Here is a 24,994-nt window from a genome sequence, read left to right on the forward strand (position 1 = left end):
TACATCCGTTGGCCTCAGGAAAAACAATCTGTCTAATTTTCAAATGTCACTAGGTTACGGCAGTCTATGCAAATTCCTCTGTTTTCCCAAACTTACTGCTGTTTTGCCTTGAGAAAGTTCTGACCTTAGCTGCTGTGGTGGCGAGCGTTTTTGTGTCCCACGGTTTTGGCGAAACGCCTAGTAAATCTCCACCGACACTGTGGTCTCTGAGTGTAAAACAGATGACTGGAACACCTACACACAGTACTATGAATTACATTTGTTCCAGCAAGCACACTAACGCATGTATGAAAAAAGAAGGCACTATTAGAAATGTGGAAAGAGAGGTTCAGTAGATAATGGTCTCCGCTTCTAGATTCTGTTGAGTAATACACAGGGGAATAAGGCCCACGAGATTGTGCAGTGATTTTACCCCCGTAAACAAGTCTGGAGAATATGAAGGTTTTTCTTTCATTTGAAACATCGCGTTACTGATGCGTGTATGCAATTACTACGAAGGAGTAGCTTTTATTCAAACGTTGATGGACATGACAGAGGTATACTGTGACATGTTAATTATACAACGCACGAAGTGACAGTAACTGTTTCTTGTCACCACTTGATGTCATTAAGGGACGAGTCGGGCGGACGCAGTTCATCACGCGTCCATTAGATGGCGACAGAACCCCCAGCACGCCGATTGGTCAACGTTGGTCCGAGCGCATGGCTGTCCAGCAGCCCGAAATAACTTAATATCAGAACAAAATATCCCCAGTCATGGTGGTGAAAGGGAGAGCATTGACATGCAGGGCCTGTCCGGGGTCAGAGCCGCTGTATGCTAATGGCTGCGGCTGCCTGAAGGGGCTTCTGTTCTGGGCGAGGGCCACCCCTCTCAGAACCGACTGGGTGCCAGGGGCATCGGCGACAAGACGGTCCCGCGAGTCCCATTATCTCTCCAGCATGAAGCGCTTACATTGTGCGCCGGACAGGAACTGTAGTCGGATGTGGAAAATATCAATCACCGCCCGGATGGGCACGACGACTCCGCGGCTCCGACTGCAACTTCTCGCCACCGACGCACAAATGTCTCCCTCTTCTTTAACACACGACGCGCCGCTGTCGCGTTGCCTCCGTGCACTAATGCGCTTTATTACCAATGAACTGCATGTTAATTACACTGTCATAAATTACAATCATATATATACATATATAAATAGACGTTATATAAAGTTTCATGGCAGCCGGAAGCAGCAACCTTGTGTTTTAACAGCGTTGCCGTGTATCAAGTGGCACGAAAGATGGTTTCCGGGACGCCGATGTGAATTCCTGTAAATTCAAACCGCGAACAGGGTGCTTCTGTCCGGGGGTGGAGATAAAAGAAGTTCCCTATTGTGATCCTTAACGGGTCGCGTTACCGCGTCGCCTCGTCGGTCTTTGTTCCCTCCCGACCTCTCTAATGATTAGGCGAGCGACAGGGTCCCAGCCCCAACTTTACGACGCCGCTGCCCGCGTCTTTGTCCAGCCCGTGACTGCGAGTTAATTGGCGCCGCGGCGCTTTGATCTCGGCCGGAGATTAACTGGAGCTCATTACCGGGGTTGCCAGGTCCGCCGCGGGTTCGCTTCAGTTTGATCTTTTATCAGTTTATTGTTAACGGCCAGGCTGGTGTAAAACGAAGCATAGTCGAACGCCCATATCTACTATAAAGCTGAACAAGATCTGACAATCGTGATATGCGATGTGCGGGACTTTATTTAAGTCATTTTTTTAATTCTCTGCGTGCTTATTGTTGTTGTTCTGGCAACACCGCTCATTTGTCCACAGTTCCACTATTTGTTGCCAGTATTTGTTAATAAATCAACACATTACCCGGCAGAGCCTGGTGCAGTCTCCATTTCTACTCAACATGAATTAAATTAACGCTTTAAAACGTGAGACTAAAGTATACATCTGTCTTGAATAGAGGCTTTGATTGTTGTTATGCAGTTGATCATGTTCGTGTATTTAATAGTGTGTAGTGTGGCATTGACATGATTTTTTTTTAGTGCTCTAATCGAAGGTCGAACAAAAGTAAATCCGTGTCACGATATTCATGTCAGCGGTGGGAAAGTGGGAATTGTCCGCCAGTCACGGATATCCCCTGCCCGAGGACACACCCTCCCTCTCCGAGGCGCTCCGGCTTTCCCACACTGAAGCGCAGTGCGCCTCCCCTCCGCCGGCCAGGGTCCAGGCTCCGCGCCGCGCCGCGTGTGAGGGACCGTGTCCGTGTCCGTGGGTGTGAGTGGGATGAGATCTCCGGGCCACTGAGTCAGCAGCCGGTCGGACGTCCAAAGCTCCTTAACAGCAGGTGGAACGGAGTTTTTTTCCCCCCCACCCACTCCGGTCCCCGGTCCGAGAGGTGCGCGGCTTGGGTCGGGTGGAGACGCGCCATGCTGACATGGGGAGGGTCGGAGAGGAGGTGAAGAGCGCCGGCAGCGGCCTCGGATCTGCTGCAGGGGCGGCGATGAGGGCGCCGCGGTGGACCGTCGTCCTCCTGGCGAGCCTGGCCGTGCAGGCGCAGGTAAGCCGCCGATTACGCGCTATTCCTGGCCGCCGCTTTAACCCCGACTTTGGAAGGGCGGCCGATGTATTATTCTAGAATCATGCATTTATTTTTTGGCTCCGTTCTCTCGGTGTAAACGACACCTGCGCCCTCTGCTCGTTACGCGCCGCGCACTTGTTGCTCCGTGGGCGTGGGATGAAACGTCACGTCCACTCGTCTCGACAATGAATAACTACCCAGCGCTTCGTCCAGAGAGAATTAATATTATTCCAGCTGGAGCAGCACGACGACAATGGCCCTTGAACGGGGACCCGTTGTCTGGGCTCCGCAATTTATGGTCATGCGCGATTATTGCCATAATGAATAAACCTGATCACTCAGCGGACATGCCAGAGGCTACCCACATTCCCACAAATTCCCTTCAGGTTCAGCCCACATAATATTTTATAGAAATGTGGGCTTTGGAACGTGTATTAGATTTGTCAGAAATGTAGTAGTAGCCTAGTGGGTAACACACTCGCCTATGAACCAGAAGACCCAGGTTCAAATCCCACTTACTACCATTGTGTCCCAGAGCAAGACACTTAACCCTAAGTGTCTCCATGGGGGGAACTGTCAATGTAACTACTGATTGTAAGTCACTCTGGATGAGGGTGTCTGATAAATGTGTGTGTGTGTGTGTGTGTGTGTGTGTGTGTGTTTTCAGCACAGTGGAAATGGGGCTTTGGGTCTTTTACTGGAGCGTCTCTACACACAGTAAAGTTTTTGATTGAGGAGGATTCTTCCAGATTATGAAATTTGAAAACAGTGAAAGTGTTTTAGTCATTGTGAGCTCACACCATCACAGAACAGTAGGCAGGTCCCCACATTGTCCAGGGAGGGGCACTTGACTTAGTAACTTCTACCACAGAAAAAGACAACCTGGACATGTTGGGCATGTGTCCAGCTTGAACTTTGTCCAGCTTCAGCATCTTCATCGAAGGCAGCTGCTGTGTTGACACTAAACCATATCTGTTCAGCGGTGGTCCTTTGGGCAGAGACCCCAGCATTGATGATTTTTTTTACACTTTAAATCGCTATCTGGCAACACAAAGGCAGTCATAGTGTACAAATATCTTCAAGAAGCCTGAGGAAGGTCAGTCGCTTAACAGATCTGAGATTCTTGTTATCCGCTTGTGTGACATTTTTGACGTTATATTGGTGAAGTTGCTGGCAGACAGCGCACAGTTAAACATTGTTGCCACTGTGTGACATTGGCAGGGTGATGGCCCGTAATCGCCTGAGTGGCTCAGGTTCTGAGGCGGAGTGAGGGAAGGTGCTGAAATGTTGGTATGATGGGAATGGGAGTCCGAGAGGAGACTGGACAGAAGGACGGAGAGATGGAGAGTGATGTCTGTGTCTCTGGCGGCCTTTTGATGTGACTGAGTTTGGGACCAGGACGGAAGAGCAGTGCTTTTACGATGTGTGTGTGTGGCCGCCACTGTAACTCACTCATAATTGTTGCCTTGCACCGTCTCAGTATTTCAATATTGACTGGTGTGTACACCATGTAACATCATTACTAATCACATTGTCTCTAAGAACAGAAAAGTCCTTTTTATTTTGTGAAATCTTTGATTTCCTGAGGTTTTGCAGTGTTTGCAGCTTTTTTAAAATAGGCAACCATGACCCTATAGGCTGGTTTCCAATACATGTGACTGGGCAACAGGAGTAAAATGGAACAATTATATGAGACCATTATTTTTTTTCATAAATTCGTTCAAACCATTTTAACGGCTGCTGGTCATGAACCGTAAATTCTGCTGCGGCACCAGCCCACCTGCTCTCTTAAATTCACTGAGGGGCTTATTAGCCGTGACACCTCTGTCTATGTGTGTGTGTGTGTGTGAGTGAGACCTCACCTCTTTTCCCCTCGAGTGAGCAGTGAAAAGAAGAATGACAACAATAAAGAGACAGCCGAGAGACGGCCGAGAGGTCTAACCTGTTGCCAGACAAAGGCAGAAAGCTTGAGAGGAAGGGGAGGAGAAGAGGGACAGATAGAGACACAGAGGGACAGTTCCCACTCTTCCGCCTCCCTGGGGAGAAAGTTAAAGAAAGGGAGGGGGAAGTACACTTTCAGAGAAAGAATGGAAGACTGGCGTGTGGTGGAGATGAGCAGGAAGTGCCCGGACACAAGGGAGGAGACGAAAAAAAAAACAGACTAAACAAAGAGCAGGGAGTGAGGAGAGGGTAAATAACCTATTGGGAGAAGATAAAGCAAGATAAACGCTTGGACAGAGGCAGCCATGGCAGCGCTGGGACTGTAGCTGTCCATTTGGACAGAGGAATTCGATTTTCCCTCCTTTCTGTGGGGAAGAGAGTGCTGAGAATCAATGCTATCTGTCGTCTCTGCTTTCCTTTGACTTTCCATTTTTGCCTGCCTGTGATTTATCCAGCCGTTGTAACTTCAAGCTGGTCATACATTCACACGGCATACAAACGAAAAATGATAACGTATCCGGATGCATATCCAGCCGTCCGATGCTTCAGGGAACCACTGCCAAATCTCCTGATCTGAATAATACATATTTTATTAAGATTTCTCATGGGCATGTGCTGATTGCATGACTTAAGTGAAAGTTGAATAATGTGTCTGTCTCTGTGGTGGCATATGTCTGCAATGATGGTGTGTCTTCTTCTTTAACCAAGAGTCCTTCCTAATGCCTCTGATGGTGTGTCTTCATCTTTGTCCCTCGAGGCCATTTTTAGATGTTAAAATTCCTTTGATATTGCGTTTATGATTTATTTTGGTGTTTGGAGAACACAGACAAAATTGCTGACAAATAGATGTTCATTAGAATGCTACTCTTAAGATCCCAGTGCTGGTGGGGCGAGGAGAAAAAAAAATATCATACAGTTTTTTTTACATCTCTGGATGTGTTGTCAATATTTTACAAATACAACAGTTTATTAATTTTTTTTTTACAAATTCAATTAACTAATAGTTTATTAAATTTATTGCATTAACCAGACACCTTCATCCAGAGCGCCTTACATTCAGTATTTACAGGTCCCCTGGAGACACTCAGGTTTAAGTGTGTTGCTCAGTAATACAATGGTAGTAAGTGGGATTTGAATCTGGGACTTTGTGGTCATCTGGTTCATAGAGTGTGTTACACGGTAGGCTACAGATGGACAGACAGTTTAGAGATTTCTTAAACACGTTTGTGCTTAAAGTGATGCAGATCAGAAATTATAAACAGGACAAGGCAGGTGCTGGTATCCATATCAATCCAAATATGTCATTTATTCTTAATTTGAACATAAACTAACTTAGATTCATTGATTTTATCTGTTGATCTGTGCAAACACAGAAGCAGAAATATTTTTGACAGCCAGCTTGCCTTAATACTTATTCTGAAGTTACTTAAAGGTGCCCTGACATTAAATTTTTTTCTTTCATATTTTAGTGAAAGTGATTGTGAAACACTGCAGCTCAGCACACGGTGACACAATGAAATGTGTCCTCTGCTTTTAACCATCACCCTTGGTGAGCAGTGTGCAGCCATGACAGGCACCTTGCCGCTTTAAGGCTAATTACAAACTCCAGTAGCATTGCAAATAAAAACACTAGTTCTAAGGACAAGCTAAAGTGTTCACAGAAATGAATGTTTGGTGTTTCGCTTAGCTCCTTTCTTTTTACCACTAATTTGTAGGTATTTAACATATATCAATGTTGCCCTTGTGTCTTTTGACAATACTTCTAAGTATTCTATACTTCTAAAGGGGCAGAGGTGACCTAGCGGTTAAGGAAGCTGCCCTGAATTCAGAAGGTTGCCGGTTTGAATCCCGATCTGCCAAGGTGCCACTGAGGTGCCACTGAGCAAAGCACCGTCCCCACACACTGCTCCCCGGGCGCCTGTCATGGCTGCCCACTGTTCACTCAGGGTGATGGGTTAAATGCAGAGGACAAATTTCACTGTGTGCACCGTGTGCTGTGCTGCTGTGTATCACAAGTGACAATCACTTCACTTTACTTTAAATATGAGGTGGTAGTAGCCTAGCGGGTAACAGAAGACCCAGGTACAAATCTTAGTGTCTCCAGGGGGGACTGTCCCTGTAACTACTGATTGTAGTTGGATAAGTTGGATAAGGGCATCTGATAAATGCTGTAAACTAGCATTTGTTCCAGTCTAGTAAGATCGGCACTAAATATCTCAAATCTTTCTCACTCTCTTTCACAACAGGTGGTGCGTGCAGTGGGCTTTTTCGAGGTGCAGATCAGGCAGTTCCAGAACCCCCATGGCATCCTCCACAATGGCAAGTGCTGCGACCTCCCATCCAACAGGGGCCAGCGTTGCCCCCTGTCCAACCAGTGTGACACGTTCTTCCGGGCCTGTCTGAAGGAGTATCAGGCTCGTGTGGCCCCCACTGGAACATGCACATTTGGGACGGGCAGCACAGTGGTGCTGGGGGGAAATTCTCACTCTGTGCACCACCATGTTCACGATGGAGTAGAGAACAGCAACGGACACATTGTCATTCCGTTCGTTTATGCCTGGCCGGTAAGTACCCCACACGTTTGAGTGTGTAGACCTAGATTTAGGAAAAGTGTTGGGTTTAGAAAAGTATTTATATTAAAATGAATTAACATGACACCATGATAAAATATAGATCTGAAACAGTGAATTGTTTCAGATACAACTAGTTTGCCTCCTAGGTGCTGATGAAAGGTGGCAAGAATGGCTCCTACACACAGAAAAGTCTTGATGGACTGAGTTGAATTATCCAACCGTGGTCATGTTTTTTATGGCCAACATGTTTTGAAAGGACTGACAGCACAATCCCCTGCATTAGAACTTGACTCATGGAGGAATCTGCCAACAAAAACCTGCAGTCTGCTTAGATTGTGTTCAAATCACATTTCTGTTGAAATCCTTGTGAGGATGCGTTATTTACAACTAGCTGGTGCACTTAAGATCTGAACCTTCACAGAGGCCGTCCAGACTTTATGGCAGGCAATATTGCAGCCTAATGAAAAAAAATGGACAAGCGGGCCTGTGTTAAAGAGAAGAGTAAATTGCTGGCTGCTTTAACCGAAGCTGTTTCGGTAATGCATGGAGGCCTCCATTCAGCCTGAAAAGCCTTTAAGGACATGATTCCTGCTGTACAGGAACATGGGAAGCTGCATCGTGACTGTTTTTATAATAAGTCTGAGATGGAAGAGGAGATTTGAGCTACACAGCCATGCAGTTTGAAAGATTGTTGTGTCCTGATGGTTGGGCTTGTCTGCTTGGCTTAGCAATTGCTGTTTTGAAAAGGACTAAGGTACAAATCCAGATGTTAAGAGTTTCAGATGTCCTCCGGTGTCCTAAGACCTGGGCTGACATCTCTTGAGAGCCTCTTACACGTTATGGGCCAAGTGCTTAGGAAATATGAAGAAGCATCAATACATGCACATTCACTTCAATTATGTGTTATTCATCATTGACCAACATTAAAGGTCATTTATATACATTTATATCGGTCTTTGTGGTCCCCTAATAGTGTATCTGAAGTCTCTTACCGAGATTCAGTTGTGTTGCAGAATTACAGCCACTTTTATCCAGTCCCACGATGAGATTTCCCCAGGACGCGTCATTTCGGTGTCTGTAGCTTTAAATGCTAATGAGGAGGAGAGAGGCGGGACGAGGAGGAGAACAGCCTATAGAAGTTGAGCAGGCATTCGAGGAAATGACGTAATCAACACTTTGTGTCTGCTTTTCCATAAAAAAAGTAAATAACCCACTGGTCCTTCAGATTTTCGTGTGACAGAGCTAAAAATACATTTGTGTTCATTTTTACATCCAATCACTGAGCAACTGCACGGCTTCGCCATGACGGTTGGTGGAGTTCCTTTTTTAGGGGAGAGGTGGGAAATTCTCTGGGTGGACAAAGCGTAATAAAGGGGAGGTAACCTTTCCCCTTATGATGAAATAAGGGGACAAATTCCAGATCCGACTGTCTGAGCTGCTGTTCTGGATGGCGAAGCAGAATGACCAAAGCACTCTTTACACCTATCACCTAGCCATCTCTAGCCACTGCAGGACCATAGACAGGCTAGGGGAACTCACATTAATGTTAAATAATCTCACAAAGTGACATTTAGGGTAGAAATAATAGATATGTGTTGAGACACTAAATATGTGTTCATGTGAGTTTTATAGTTATCACCCACACAGTGGAAAGACATACAGTGTTGACCCTGGGAATTACTACATATCCAACTTTTGAGAGCAAGTGAACAGGTTCTTTGTAATGCTAGTGGCTCATTCAGACCATACGTGTTGCTTGATGTTTTCTGGACTGCAATAGCAACTGACTTGTCTCCAGGATCCTCAGTACAGCGACTGCTGCCCATTGCTATTTTGGCAACCGTCACAGGATGCTGTGCAAGTTTTCCAAAAAAGATTTCCAAAGTGCTGCAACATATTGAAATTGCAGAGCACAAATCCAGAAGGTGATTTTTCTTTAGAAAAAAATGTAGGTAATTATATCAGTGAAAATTATGGATTTCACAAATGTCTTGCATTACATATGTGAAGTCCAGTAGAAGTTGGGGGGTATCATGCTAAGTTGACAGGTATGGATCATGATAGCTCTGGGTCCAGAAAGGCATAGCAACAATAACCAAAGGGGTGGGGGATTAGTAAAGGGTCATTGTGGATGGACAAACCACGTACTCCATTCTCATCTTAATTTTCATCCATCCATCTTTTTCATTTTAAGTCAAGGTATGATTTTAAGTCTGAATTTTAGGCTTTCACACATCCAGGCACAGTGCTGGGTAATTGCATATCAAATGATGATACAACTCTGCTCGGGCAATCTCAGAATCACGAGGTACATCTTAAATCATGTACTCTGAATGAGGCTTAATCAGTGTGCAGGACACGGCATGATGGAAATAGGTGATGACACCGACTTTTTGTGTGGTTTTCCTGAACTAGTAACCATGCAACCAACTCATAGCAATTGTATTTGTCTTATTTTCCATGTCATTTCTTGAGTTTTGAGACCCAATAGACCAGTCGGGGGTGAAAAAACAATCACTGATTAGTCGTGCTGTACAACCCAAGTCTTAACAACCCAATCACAAGTCAGCCAATCATGTAGTGTGAACTCTACAGCGATATGACCGCAGTAGTGACATTGTAGTTATACATCTACCGCTCTCCTCTCTCTCAGGCCCTTTTTTCACCAAAACTCTCGTGTTTGCGCCCTTCATTCTGCCCTCTACCATTCTTTATCATCCCGCTGGTATCGGTAGAGTGAGTTAGCATATGTCAGTGCCATTGGTCCTTTTCTTGTCTCCTCTGTTTGCATCGACCCCTCTGGGTTCTTATCAGTCAGCAAAGCAGCACTAGACTCGTCCCCACAGTGTCAGCCTATTAATTCTACAATAGCCCTTCATAGCTACCAGTAGCAACACATCAATACTGCCTTTCACACCTCCCTTTACTGAGTTGTTCCAGGGAGGAGGAAAGAATTGAGAGAAACAGCAAAGGAAGTCAACAAATTAAGCTGAGGAATTCCAAGAGCACAGTTGAATTGTGTCCCCCCCCCAAAAAAAAAAAAACCCCGACCTCTTGAATGAACACTAGACTCCATGTTGGTTTTGGCCTCTGAATTCCTTTGTGGTAAATACCTCTAATGTGTTGTGGTAACCTTTTTTTTTGCAGGGGGCGGAGGGGTGGGGGGCTTTGTATCCGATGCGCGTGTGTGTTGGAATCACACCCCTCGTCCAGTGCCTGCTGGAAGCATTCTCTCATCCTCGCTCTGTAATTAATGTCTTCTTTAGCGGAGCCGCCGACGGGTCCGGGGTGCGCTGGATCTCTTTAGAATGACGACAGAGAGTCATGTCTTATTGCGTCTCTCTTCCACTTTCTTCATTTGCTTTGTTCCTTTTCCAACTTGACTGAGGACCTTTATTTTTTATGATTATTATTATTGTCTTGGATGCTTTTATGACCTCAGATTGTTACTGTTCTTTTACTGTTATTGTTCGTGAGGACAGGACCTTAATAACTGTAATGAAAGCTGATATTGTGTTTATGGTTGTGTTCATATTGTGTTGTAATAATATTTTCAATGAAACCCAAAGCCTTTTGGAGCTTTGGTTATGGACTGGGAAATAATCTAATGCACTTCAGCTATACTGGTACTGGAGTTTACACACACAAGCATGCAGAGACACTGTCATGGGGGTTATATATCTCATAAATGTGTCATAACAAATATACACTGCATATTAAATGTCCACAATTATGCCCATTAAAATAAAATATATGTAAGTACAATCATCAATCAAATTTGCCTGCCACTGTCCACTAATAAGGCCTGTGAATGGTCCTGCTTGGGTAGGTGACCTTTGGCCACCACTATGTTGGCTAAAGCAGGTGCGCTTTCGTAACACACACCCACATCTTCATATAATCTGCAGGTGTGTAATGAAAGTGTAATTTGTGAGATGTGAGATGTGAAACTCTTTTTGTGAGCTGTAATTGCTGCCTGCAGTGTGAATATTAGTGGTGAACAGTAGTTAAACTAAATTAAATTCTTTGCTATAATTGTTTTTGTTGCTTTGGGATGGGAAGGGGGGGGGTCTGTACTGTGTTTGGATGCAGATTGAAATGTCCCCACTGTGGGACATTTAAGGGCATTTTACATGCAGATCGGTGCATGTGTGCGAGTGTAAGTCCCGTGTCCTCAGGTAGTGGCACGAGGGGCACATCAGAGTGTGAGAAAATTCTCGTCCAGAAAGCCAATCTGGATCGGTTTCAGGGCTGGGCCAAGGGTTGGCGGAGCTGGAAGGGGATAGGGCGGCAGCGGGGTGGAGAGTGAATAAAAGTGAATGGGGAGCGGAGCGACTGAAAGACCCGCATTATCTGTCCATCTTTGTGTGATGGGGGAGGGGGTGGTGGGGGATACTGATCCCAGAGCCCCGGGTCAAGAGACAAACAGGTGAGAGGGGTCATTATGAGGAAAGGTGAGCGCTCTCGCTGTTTCACCCTCCCTCTCTCCCTTTCCACTGTTTCTCTCTACTTTAATCTATGTAGACATATGTGTGTGTGTGTGTGTGTGTGTGTGTGTGTATGTGAGTATGGATCATTTGGCAGAACTTTAATCATTGGAATTAAACTCCCTGTCACTGGCTGCAGTTTGATCTCTGGCCCGGCTCAATAGTGGCCACCGCAACAAGGGTGCATATGAAGTCACGCAGAAAATCCCAGAATGTCCCTCTGTCGCATCCCATGGCTGAGACGCTTAAGGGCCAGAGGGCGTGGATCTGTAGTTTATGTGCAACTCAGATTTTACAGCCTTTTTTAGTTCCATTACGTTCCCCCAAAGTTCACAGGGTGATGTAACCAGTGTGGATGACATGTGTGCGTTTTGCATTAAAGCAGATGGAAGGGCGTGTAGCGTTTTAGGACTGACATTTCACATGAGACTCAGGGACGGGCCAGTAGAGACAGACTGGCATCCTGGGGAAAATCAGGGTTTCTTTCTCTCTTCCTTATACCCATGTTGAAGTCTCCCATCTCCATGCATGGTGGACATTAAGTAAATGCTGGGCAGGATAGGAGTAGGATAAGCTTTGCTGCTTTTCGAATGAGGAAACTGAATTTGCGTGAAATTGCACTGTCTCCGTGCCACACATATTTGATTTTATAAAACGTATAAAGTTGATAGCGTCTCCTGAGGGTATAGAAGGGACTACAGGAGACAGAGGAAAAAAATATATATAGTGAGAGAGGGAATATATGCAGGTTTATGTGGGCTGTAATAAGATCCGCTTCTGTTCTGTTCTGCCTTCCGGAAGGTTCTGGTGCTCAGTTACCTGTGCATTCCTGACCCCTGAGAACCACAGGACTCATTCAGCATCTGAAAACGGGAACACTTATACCCCATCCTCGCTCTGTCTCTCTCCAATTATCACTTATTCTCACCCTCTGGCATGCATGCACCTAACACACACAATATAAAACCAGCCAAAGCTGATTCCAGAAGGAATTCTGATGTTTAGAGCAGATAAGTTAATAACCTTGAGGACCTCAGTCTCCAGGGACAACCAGGACTAATAATTCATTTATGTGCAAATTGGATTGAAATGGAAGTTCCTATGTGAAAGGAAGGTGGGGAGAAGTTGAGGCTTTAAAATGATCACCTTGATTGAACAAGGGTAGAGATTTTAAAGTGTGTGTGTTTGTGGGAGCGGGCAAACTGGGTTTTTAGCATTTCATTCGTTCTTTGTGTGTGTTTTGGTTGGGTGGCCATATATTTATGAGTGTGTGTGCGTGTGTGTGTGTGTGTGTGAGAATTTTGTCGATAGGCGTGTGTGTCACCTCTATACTGTGGCAGCGTCGAACTGAAGAGCAGCCATAAATGTGCTGATAAGATGTAGTTCTGCACCGCTGGCTTTAATCCCAGCCCTCCTCCTCTTCCTCCTTTTCCTCCTCTCACTCCTCTTCCTCCTCCTCCCTCCTCATACTTCTCCTGTCTTTGTCAGTGTGCCGTCTCAAGCGCACACTCTCTCTGCTTCTCATGCACACATTTTCTTGTTAATTTCAATGTTCTGTTTAATTTTCCAGACCCAGTCTCTCTCTTGGGGTTTAACAGAATAACAATTATTAACAAGGTTATTACAGACGATAATTGTGGCAAAATTTCAGGAAAAGAACTCATCTTAGCAGGTACTGCTGTATGGTGATCGCGTGCTTGTTTAGGATTGAATAAGGGAATCATTTCAGAATAACTGGTTAATATTGTTGCTGTACAACTAATTTCATAACGAAAGTGTTGTTTCTGGCAATGTGCTAATCACAAATGGCTGTAATTACTGTCATTTAGATAATTTTTTATTTTTGTTTTTGTCTGCATTAAACATGTTCCCTTATAATTATCGAGAAGGAAATGGGTGGGTAAATCTATTAAAGCCGCTATGTAATAGAGGGCAGTATGGATTTTATCCCAAAGGGTCACACGCAGTATAAAATAATGAATCCCAACATGAATACCAATGCCAGTATCAGTCAGAATAATTGTGTAGCCTCGGCCTGTGTTTCAGACAAGCCCTCAAGCATTTTTCCTTTATCGCTCACCCATGGGGGAATCCTCAGGCCATCGGCACCCCCCTGCCCTTTCCTCGATGGGTCAAGGATGTGACTTGAAGTCTGTATAATTTAAATACGTCTGCATCGCAGCGTGCAACACACCAGTCAATACCACCCAGTCAGTCATACGAAAGACTATTTCCTATTACAACACACACACACACAAACACACACACACATGCACAGACCCAAAAACACAAAACATATTTTTTATTCTTTGGCAGACAGTGAGGCAGACTGGGTAATTTCCTGTGGAAGCCAGAAGTGTTGTTTGCTCTTGACCAAGACACTCTCTCTCTCCCACACGCACACACACACACACACACACACACACACACACAAACCCGGCCATTTCCACATCGTACAATCAGAGGAGACACATCTGCCAAAGCAATTAACCTTGCAGAAAGTTCACCTCTGCATGTATGGGACAAGAAGAGATGGAAGAAGAGAGCTAGAACAGTTGTAAATGAAGAACGGTGGTCCTTGGGGGGGAAAAAATAAGGAGAACAGTAAAAAAAAAAAGTGAATGTGAGATGTTTGCCAAGCATCTTGTTAAAGCCTAGGGCTGAAACAGATCACACTGTCTGTTCAGTGTTTTATTGCATATGAGTGTGTGTGCATGAAATAAATATGTAATTGAATATTCATGCATAATTAGGAGAAATGTAGCTGCAAGCATCTTTTTGATCAACTAATCGGCATGAGAATTATACTTCTTGCCATTTTTTTGGGGGGCAGATGCAATGTTTAAGATGCTACACGCCCCTCACCGCCCTAGGGGGGTTGTAGCACATAATCAAGCTTAGTGGGATGATGCTTGCTTTATAGTGATCAAACCAGGAACATTTTGATCCTGTCACTTTGGCTGAACTGTCACAGTGTGCAATTCAGTGTGAATACATAATATAGAAAAAAAAGGTTTTAAGTGTTTGATGGTATGTCGAGTTAATATATGTATTTTTTAAGTTAGATAGCAGCCTCTTCTTGGAAAACCCAAACAACTTTCCAAGGGTACAGCCTGTACAGCTTGTAAGGACTGAACCGGTCATATTTATAATAATGCTTTATATCAGTGGATTTGAAATGTAATCAATACTGGCCCATTACAAAACGCCATGAGCTGTCTGACAGACATATTCAAATGATCACTTCCCTGTGATCACAGTGGCATTTACATTTGCGTTTACAGCATTTATCAAACACCCTTAGCCAGAGCGACTTATGGTCACTAGTTACAGAAAGACACTCAGTGTCATACAATAAACAAACATAAAAAATATAAACAGTACAGGAAAGTTTGGACACACCTTCTCATTCATGTGTTTTCTTTATTTCCATGACCATTTACATTGGTACATTCTCACTGAAGGCATCAAAACTATGAATGAACACATGTGGAGTTATGTACTTAACAAAAAGTGGAGAACTGTCCTCCACAGTCACCGGACCTGAACCCAGTCCAGATGGTTTGAGGTGAGCTGGACCGCAGAGTGAAGGCAAAAGGGCCAAAAAGTGCTAAACACCTCTGGGAACTCCTTCAAGACTGTTGGAAAAGCATTTCAGGTGACGACCTCTTGAAGCTCATCGATAGAATACCAAGAGTGTGCAAAGCAGTAATCAGAGCAAAGAAACTAGAATATAAAACATGTTTTCAGTTATTTCACCTTTTTTTGGTAAGTACATAACTCCACATGTGTTCATTCATAGTTTTGATGCCTTCAGTTAGAATCTGAAAGTGAAGCGATTGTCACATGTGATACACAGCAGCACAGCACACAGTGCACACAGTGAAATTTGTCCTCTGCATTTAACCCATCACCCTGAGTCAGCAGTGGGCAGCCATGACAGGCGCCCGGGGAGCAGTGTGTGGGGACGGTGCTTTGCTCAGTGGCACCTCAGTGGCACCTTGGCGGATCAGGATTGCGCAACCTTATGATTACGGGGCCACTTCCTTAACCGCTAGACCACCTCTGCCAATGTAAATGGTCATGAAAATAAAGAAAACACATTGAATGTGAAGGTGTGTCCAAACTTTTGGCCTGTACTGTATACTGTGCAAAAAGGCCTCAGATTAGAGAGACAGAAATATAAAAAATGAAATGGGTCTGTAAATTCAAGAGATTTGTCACGTGCATCATTATACCAGTACAACATCCAGTGACAGCATCCTGACGGTGCATAGATAAAAGATATTTAAGTTATAAAATAAATGCAAGAAAGAATCGATGAAATATGAAGAGGACAAGGCCTGCACAAAAAAACAACAAAAAAACGGGTGTGAGAAAGACACAGACCTGCAAGTGTAAACAGGACACGCAACAACACATAATTGAGGTGCCATATCAACACGCTTGTCTGCCATGGCAATAAAAGGCGCGGCTGTAAACAGGAGCTCCTGTGTCGCTGTAAAAGCCTGGTGACTGAAGCAGTTGGACACCTGCACATTCTGAAGCATCATTTTCCTGTTACCGTGGTGATTTTTTTTTTTTTGCTATGCCACACGGGTCAAGTGTGATGACATCCATTTTAAAACGCAGCTGTCATGGCAACCATAAGCCATTGTGTTTTAGGTACGAACAGAAATTGGCTTACGGCTTTGGTGAAAGCCTTGCAGGTACTGAATGAGCAAATGTTTCTTTCACAACTCGCACGAAATGGAGACATTTGCATGAATCGGTCATTATGTGTGTGTTTTGTGTGGGTGTGTGCATGTTGGCTGTTTTCATTTTCAGAGTGTAACCATTAGTTAGATACTCTACAGTAAGTACCTGAGGGGAAAGGGCAAATAAGAATGTGTGAGAAAGAAGGAGTAAGTAGATTATCTCCGCTATTTGGCAAATGAATGAGTGGGTCTTTGCTCAGACTTCGTGCAGCTCCCAGCATAAGAAGAACACATCAAGTCTCATACAGCCACACATAAAAACACACATCCCAATAATATGTATAAAACAGATATATACCATACCATACCATATTTATTTATAAAGCACTTTAACACAGTAAAGGAGTGGACCAAAGTGCTGTACATTAAAATAAAAAATAAGTTAAATTACCAGGAACAGGACAGACATGGACAAAAAGTTCATTAAAACTAAAGAATAAAAGAAAACAGAATAAAATAAAATAAGAGAAACATGCAATAATTTGAATTAAACAAGGGGTTGAATAAAACAGAAAAATATTTCAGACAACATATTACAGCATAAACAGGAATTACAGGAATACAGTATAAAAGTGAGTTTTTAAACAATATTTAAACGCAGTGATTGACGGCGCTTGTCTGACACTGATTGGCGGGTCATTCCATAGACGTGGGCCGACCACTGCAAAGGCCCTGTCGCCTCTGTGCTTGTAATGTGACCCAAGAACAGACAATAGTCTCTGGTCTGAAGACCTGAGACGACAGGGTGGACAGGGTGGAGGTCTGACAAATAGGCCTCAGTAAACTTAAACCATACTTTAAACCATACTTAAAACTATAAACTTTAATTCAATTATTTATGGATCCAGTCCTGCTAAACTTAAAAACACAATAAAGGCACCAAGATTCAACCAATTTTAGAGTGAGAACATGAGGGAATGAACGAGTGAATGAACAAGTGTGAAAAAAGAAAGCAAGGAGAAAAAAAAAAAGTCCTTTGTGTGAGCTGACGGCGTTCTTCCTGTTGCGCGCCGCTGTGTTTGTACAGCCCGGCTCAGCCGGGATATCCTCCCCTGCCCACGTCTGACGGGCCGACACAGACACCGAGAGAGAAATGGAAAGTGTTAGAATTAGTCGGCAAAGTCAGTGCGGAAGCAGCCATTGATCGAAGATGTGCAGGGAAAGTCAGAGAAGCAAACAGTCAAACAGTCAGTGGACAGCGGGACAGCGAGGGTTCTTGACAAAAGTAGTTATCTTGGTAGGGATGTAAATAGAGGTCTTGTTCTCTAATGAAAGAGCAGAGCGGGGTGGGGGGAGGCAGAAGAGGAAACTCATTTGTGTGATTCATGGCTGCCTGCTTTAACGTGCCTGTTGTTTTGGTGTCTTTTTTTCCCCCCATACAAACATGCTCCCAGTGGGCCGGGCCTGGAGAACGCCTCTAAAGCTCTGGTATGCAGAATCGGGGGCCCGAGTTCCACCAGTGAGGTAGAAACTGGAAAGAGATGAACCACCAGGCTTTTCACACCCTGGCTGCATGAGCTTTAGCTTGGCCTTTTGGTCACCTGGTTCAGGTCCTGGCCGGTCTATGACCGTCACGTCCAATGACCAGCGAGTTAATGGATGCCACGATTGGCTTACGGAGATGCCCGATACACCGGAAACCTATACAGTATTCAAACTTGGTTTCAGCCAGATAGCTGCAGGACGTAGGCAGCTGGCAGATAAATGGCTGCAGGTGATCTCAGACACACATGAAGATGCATGCAGTGCTTTTAAAACTAAAAGCAGGAGTCTCGACACAAAACAAAAAAACATTGTGAAATGCACCATCAAATTCCAAGCAGCTTGAACATTTTAACAAGAGTAAATAATGTAAGTTTAAATTAAAAATACAGTATAAATGTTAAAGGGGCAGGGTGTGTGTTAAGGGTTCCATAACTGTGATGTGTGTATGTAGAGTCTGTGTAAAATGTCAGCAGTACTGTAGCCTGATGGATTTTGGGTAGAAACTGAGGATCTTGTATTGATACCCCGTGGAAAAAATCTCAGATTATTGTGTGTAATTTGCAACCTATAAATGCAGATTTTTATTGCCAATTTTTTTTCTGTTGGTTAGATTTGAATTCCAATTGATGACAACTTTTGTGGTTAGCCATAAAGCACCCCAACCCCAATCTGCGTCAGATAGTACAGTACTATATTAAACTAATAAAAATGAAACTGTTGGTCTACACCAACATACTGGATAAATGTCCTTCTCATATTTTTTGGTCATGTCAACCAGCTCTGTTCGATGCATGGATAATTCATCTCATGCTGTCCTTTTAAATGTCACGTCACATTAATCCATTTAATGTCAGATTGTACAGGACTGACATACGTGCTGCTGGAGAAGATGGTGCCAGAAGGTACAGAGGTTTTTGCATTAATTGCTTAACAAATTAATGTAAAAAATAACACTGTACAGGTTTAATGGTTGGTCCATTTTAAAAGGAAGAAGTGTTAAACTGTGCTTCGTATAAAATTGTGTGGGTTCCTGTTCCTCACTCTTTACTTTTATTGGGACCTGGCTCACTTTCAAAGAGAAATGAATTACATGCCCGTTGTGGCAGAATCAATAACCTTTAACTGCAGAGACGGAGGCTTTTAATCTGTCTAGCGAGACACGGCATAAAGTAGAGGTTGGCTTGGAGACGTCCACACAAATTGAAGCACTCAAGGCACATAATGGCGGTGAGGGCTGTGGTTGTGTCCTCGCAGTCATGATCATGGTAAAACTTAACCTCTTTCCCTAAACTTAAATGTTTAAATGTTTTGAAAGTCCTTATAAAGACCAGAAAAACACAGAAAATGAGTTTTTCTTCCATTTTCCTGTCAAAAAAAATAATTGCAGCCTAATGGGCTTCAACCATCAACCAGATGACCTGCAATTCAACCATTTTGCTCCTGAGCTCAGCTCTTATTCTGCATTCATTACTCATAGGCATGCCCTGATTGCAATTTTCTCAGCAAATGCAAGTTCAGCAAATGCAAATAAAAATCGATTTTTCTTTGATGCAAAATGTTATTTTCAACACTAAATATTGTTGAATGCTATGAATTAAAAAGAAAAACTGAATAGAGAGTGATCCAGTTACTGTGCAAAACTGTAATAACAAAGGGTCAAGGCTTAACATTTCATAAGTAAAATTGTATTTTATCATTTTGTACATTACAAATTTTGTGTTCGTCAAATAACCTGAGCATCTGTCTTCTCACCTTCACACCATAGGAAAGACACAGCTTCTGTACTGACACCTGTATATATTGCAGATCTTGACAAATGTATACAGAATGCCTGATGCTTTGGAAAAAAGTGTAAATATAAATGCATGAGTGGTAAAGGATGCAGGGCACATCATGAAGATTGCCATGGTCTTTCAATGAAAATTTTTAGTATTGTTTGTATTTGCATTGCTCTGCATGTGGCTATTCTTGGCTCGGTCATAAATACTTTTCTGACATATGAAATGAACCAAGACAATAAAAATCGCTTCTCAAATTTGCCAGTTTGGTGAATGGTATCAAATGGTTTTCAAAAAATATATAAATGTACTTAACTGAAATTATTTTATTTTTGTAGTTGGAGTCCTAGGTTGTCTTTAATGCCTGTAAGTGGTGTATTTAAGTTGCTCTGCTTCATGCCATTTAATATCAGTCAAATATTATAAACCAGAAATTTCCTGGTTTATTGTTGTCTCAATTCTTATTTTATTATTTGTAATGTCTGGTTGTATTTTGTGATAGTCTGGCATGGTGTACATGTGTTTGTAGTGGTGGACTAGCAGTTAAGGAAGCGGCTCCGTAATCAGAAGGTTGCCGGTTCGAATCCCGAGCCGTCAAGGTGCCACTGAGGTGCCACTGAGTAAAGCACCGTCCCCACACACTGCTCCCCGGGTGCCTGTCATGGCTGCCCACTGTTCACTCAGGGTGATGGTTAAAAGCAGAGGACACATTTTGTTGTGTCACCGTGTGCTGTGCTGCAGTGTTTCACAATGACAATCACTTCACTTTCACTATATGTGTGTGTGTCTCTTATTCTGGCTGACTTGCCAAGACCATGTTAACAAAAGGAAGAGGGTGTGCTGATGAAATAATGTTAGCCTTTGCTACTGAGGAGGTGGTAATGAGTGGGTGGGTATGTTTATTTGGTATCACACTTTTGTAACTATGCGTACTTTGTGTGTGTGTGTGTGTGGGAGAGATTTTTGTCTACTGCTGTTGTGCGGCAGCGTATTTGGAGTTTGTTTTGTAAGGGCAGATGACTGCTTCAGGATGGGCCTGCTGGGAGACTTTCCCACAGAACTCAGGAAAGTTGGAGAGGCTGCCGTGTAGACTGACTGTCCTGAGCCGCAGTCCGTATACAAGCACACACTCATACACACGCAAATAAAATCAGTCATTAAACACAACCATTAAATGCTGCCTACAAGAAGTTATTAAAAGCTTTTAAGGCCATTTAATTACACTATATATGAGTTGGGAAAAAATGGTGATGTACAGATCAGAATAACAAATGCCTGAACATCTTTTGGAGGTCATATCTTGTTTTAGGAAAGACTAGAGCAATTAGAATGATTCACTGTCCAAAATATATTTTATCTGAACCCCCATCAGGTCAGTCTGCGTTGAAAAGCCCCTGAGCTTTAGTGTTCTGCCTCTGACTTAGGATGTGACGGCAGGACTGGTCAACCATACACTCATCCTGAGTGTGAGAGAGATCGTGACTCACCCGCATATGTGTGACCTGAACACACCCTGCTGTTAATTGTGTGTGTGTTCTGATTTTGATTTAGACAGTGGCTCTATTCCCACCATGGATGCTTGCATCATCCCTTCTGACGGGATATTGCAGAGCCAAAACAAAGAGCCTGTCCCTGCCGGGCCTGGACATGCTGCTGGCCCACAGGCTGAGTTTGGAAGTTTGCAGTGCAAAAGGCGGTAACTTCTGAGTCACTGATGGACATTCAGCGGACATGTTCTGTGAGCTTAATTATTACTAAGAGATCACGACTGTTTCTTATCTTTGAAAGCTGTTGTGATGGGTCAGGCTTTGTGTTATCTTTTGTCGCTTCTGGGTCCTAGAAATCCTTGTTGGGCCGCTGTGTTAGTGTTTGTGTTATTTTCATATGTTTCATATTAAACCTGAGCTAAATGTCAAGATATATGTCTTTTTTTATGGTGTGCCGAGATTCAGATCTACAGCGGGGCTGAGCGGCCTGTTAAATCCAGGTCTTAGTGAAGATTACGGTACGGTGGGGGGTTGTTTTGGTTTTTTGCAGGTTGTAAGCTGAGGAATGCATGGTGACTCTGAGTGTGTTCTTGGTGTGGTGCCCTGCGATGCCATGTGAGGTCCGGGGAGACTTGTGGTCTTGCCGAGTTAAACGCTGTTTGTCAGGCTATCTTTGTGACTGCCATCCTTCATTTTCTCATCCCTCCGCATCTCTCCCCCCGCTCGTCCACGGCAAGCTATCTGGTGGGAGACGTGACTACACATCCTCCCGGCCCTTTAGGAGTGCCCTAACGTCAGCGCCCCGGCTGTCCTATTTGCATGGCAGCTTTAGGCATCCAGACTAGAGACATGGCTCAGAATTATTTATTCACGTCAACAAGCCTGGAGAAATGTGTCCAGTCCTCTACAGATCCACACAGATCCAAATAGTAGCTGGTATCCCTGCACCACTCCATTAACTTTGGGTTCTGGAATGGCAGGCTGGTGAAGAGAGATATCTCAAATTCTCATAAAATCTCCTCATTAAGTCAACGGTTTAATTACCTGGACGATCTCATGGCGACTGTAATTACTCTGGATAATTTATTGCAAACATCATTTTGTTTCCTAAAGAGAAGTGAGACATTTGCTTGTTGCCTTGGGTAAATAATCTTTTAGTTGCCGTGCTAACATGATAAACCGTAACCGTCCCTAAACCCTCCCCTTAATCCATAAATTCACCATTGAATGCCATGTCTTTGTTTTAAGAGCATCCAAAAAAATTAGAGGCACAAAACAGAGCTGGCGTGTGCAAACTGCACACTTTAAGAACATAAAACTGTAGCACGTTTTCTATTTGTGTAAATTGTCTTTTGTATTAAATGTACTGCCATTTGCATTGCAAAATGGCATTATTTATTTTAGCCATAAATTACTTTTATTCTATGTGGCAGTTGAACTGTAAATTAAAGGTGACGAGTAAAGATTTGAGCGGACTTTGTTTATTTGCTTTAGATTTGACACCTCACTTTGTGCCAGTGTATGTATATGATAAAAAAAATGTAGCACTGGATACCCTTAGACAATGAGGAACAATTAGTCTCCCATGGCAAAATCATTGTGACGCCCGGGGGCCACTGGGCACCTGAATAACGGGTCCTGATCACTCCAAGCTGATGCCAACTAAGCACAAGCGATCAGGACCCGTTAGAGTGCATGCAGCGACGAGGAGTTTCTGTTGCATTGATGTGGACACGTGCATTCCTTGTGTTCATTTCCATTCCCGACGAATAGTCACACACCTACGGATTTGTTTCAGTTTATTTCTGTTTCATTTTGGCCATCGTGCCGTTGTTTAGTTTCCGTTTATTAAATATAGATTTTTACCAAAAAATATTGTTAATATAAGTACAAATATTCTGGGGATGTTAATGTTACAAAACAAAACTTTTCTTCTTGTTCAACGTGTTACTATATTTACAATATTTAATGTTAATTCTGTACAGTATTCATTCAGAATGGGGATTTTTTTCCTTCTAAACTCTAAAATATTGTATTAAGCACATCATCTTCCTGTGCATGTTTCTTCCTGCTTAGAATTGTGGAATTCAGATTTAGATTACTTGTCTAAATCCTGTGGAAGATGGGGGGATTCTGCACTTTCAGATGGGGCCCTTACCTCTGGCTGTTACTGCAGGACACGGTGTTCCTCTTACTGATGCTGTGTTGTGTTGCTTTTCCCCTCAGAAATCTTTCTCCCTGGTTCTGGAAGCTCTGGATCATGACAATGAAACCTCAGAAGCGGGTAAGATGGTTTTCACCAATGTTTATCGAAGGCCTAGAGAATTAAACAGCCATTTCTCACATCCCACGGCCATATTAAATGGGATTATTTATCATACATGTCTGTGCGGTAACCGGGAGTGGGATGGCGGTGAAGGCAAAACAGAAATTAGAGGTTGGTGTGTGTGTGTGAGGAGAGAGTAAGAGCAAGAAATGCCCCTGATTCATTGTTGGCCCTCCTGTCCCTGTCTGCGGGTGCCCTGTGCGCCTCCTCTCTGAGAGAGCTGCATTTTGGGGACACTGGGTCAGGCGATTAGACCCTTCATTTCCTGTTCTCCACTGTGATTGTTGCTCCTCATAATTGAGGCAAAGCTCCGTGACACAAAATATGCTGCCGCATTTGTTAAAAACCTACGCACGCACACAAAAACACACTTTATGCACCGGTGCATGATTGACTGAATTTATTCAAGTCATGGCTTCACGTCTCTCAAGCACTGATGAACAGAAGGCAGAAAAATTGTCTGCGCTGGCGTAACGCGGACCCACATTCACATTCTTTAGCTAACACTGCTCATTCTGTACATCCCCGCTGAAACAACCGACTGGCCCGAGATCAGTAATGAAGCGGTAAAAGCAGGCTGGGAACGCAACCACCATACCCGACTTCGTCTCTCCACTGTATTTTACTCTCCCAATCCTTTTAACCTTCTACGTCCTCCCGCTCATCTTTCTTACATTCATTTTTTCAGCCCTCTTCAGCCCCACGTTGTCCTGTCCTTATTTCTTTCATTTAGTCCCCTTGTGCTTCGGAGAGTTTAAGTGAAGCAACTGTGTAATTATCACCCTGTTGGGATTACAGGGTCAGGTCGTGGCCTCAGCAGCAGGCACCTTTTGTACAAATGTGCAGGTCAGATCTTCTCATTGCGCCTCAGCACGAACAGGATGAATTTGTTGTGTTGGGTTTCACTGGTTTCAGTCTGCACTCTCCTCCACATTTACTCCACATCGCATTTTCAGTATGGAAGACCCAGAGTCTGGATAAATGCTTCTTCCGTGTGATGTCAGTGACCCAGTGCTCAGAACATGCTGCTCTGTATTATAATAGTGCAGGGACAGGCTCACCAGTGTTCATATAAACCACACTCTATGTTTTGTGTGCTGTTTAAAATGATCTGAAAACCCTGAAGACTTGCTTCATAACATTGGCTGCTGGGGCTAAGAATAGAAAGGACTGGAGTAAGGACATGAACTGATCATCTATAATCATAACCATGCATGTGATGGCCTAAAATGAAATATTCTGACATTTTCAGCATAATTTTTTACTGCTGAAGAAACAATAGGTCACAGCAGCTCATGCAGATATGATTAGGCAGTGTGATTGGTAGCCTGTTCTAATGGATATAATTTACAGCCATGTTAAATTGTACCCAATCCTGAGAAAAGCATCCTTAGGAAAGTGCAGAAACGTTATGTTGAGCATGATAAAATCTGTTGGGCAGGATCCCAAACATTTTTTATATTAGTATTAAGACTAGATGAGAGGATTTCTCAGTTTCTGTGTTCATTTTCCTGCTTTCCATATTTATGTTCATTTGGCATCATAACCAACATTCATATTGGTAAGTAACTCTTCTGCATTTTTGAGGGGACAGAAAACACA

The 24,994-nt window shown here is 43.5% G+C and overlaps 1 protein-coding gene across 1 annotated transcript in view; it reads left to right on the forward strand.

Annotated features, from left to right (window-relative positions):
- The first annotated feature begins 2,181 nt into the window (after positions 1-2,181).
- LOC114768992 (protein jagged-1b) overlaps positions 2,182-24,994 on the forward strand; it is a 36,473-nt gene continuing 13,660 nt past the window's right edge. The window contains exons 1-3 of the mRNA XM_028961625.1: positions 2,182-2,537; positions 6,746-7,063; positions 23,293-23,350. Coding sequence (XP_028817458.1) covers positions 2,415-2,537; positions 6,746-7,063; positions 23,293-23,350 — 499 coding nt within the window. The 5' untranslated portion in view covers positions 2,182-2,414. The remainder of the gene's footprint in view (positions 2,538-6,745; positions 7,064-23,292; positions 23,351-24,994) is intronic.

This window comes from Denticeps clupeoides, chromosome 19 (genome assembly GCF_900700375.1).
Source record: "Denticeps clupeoides chromosome 19, fDenClu1.1, whole genome shotgun sequence".
NCBI lineage: Eukaryota > Metazoa > Chordata > Actinopteri > Clupeiformes > Denticipitidae > Denticeps > Denticeps clupeoides.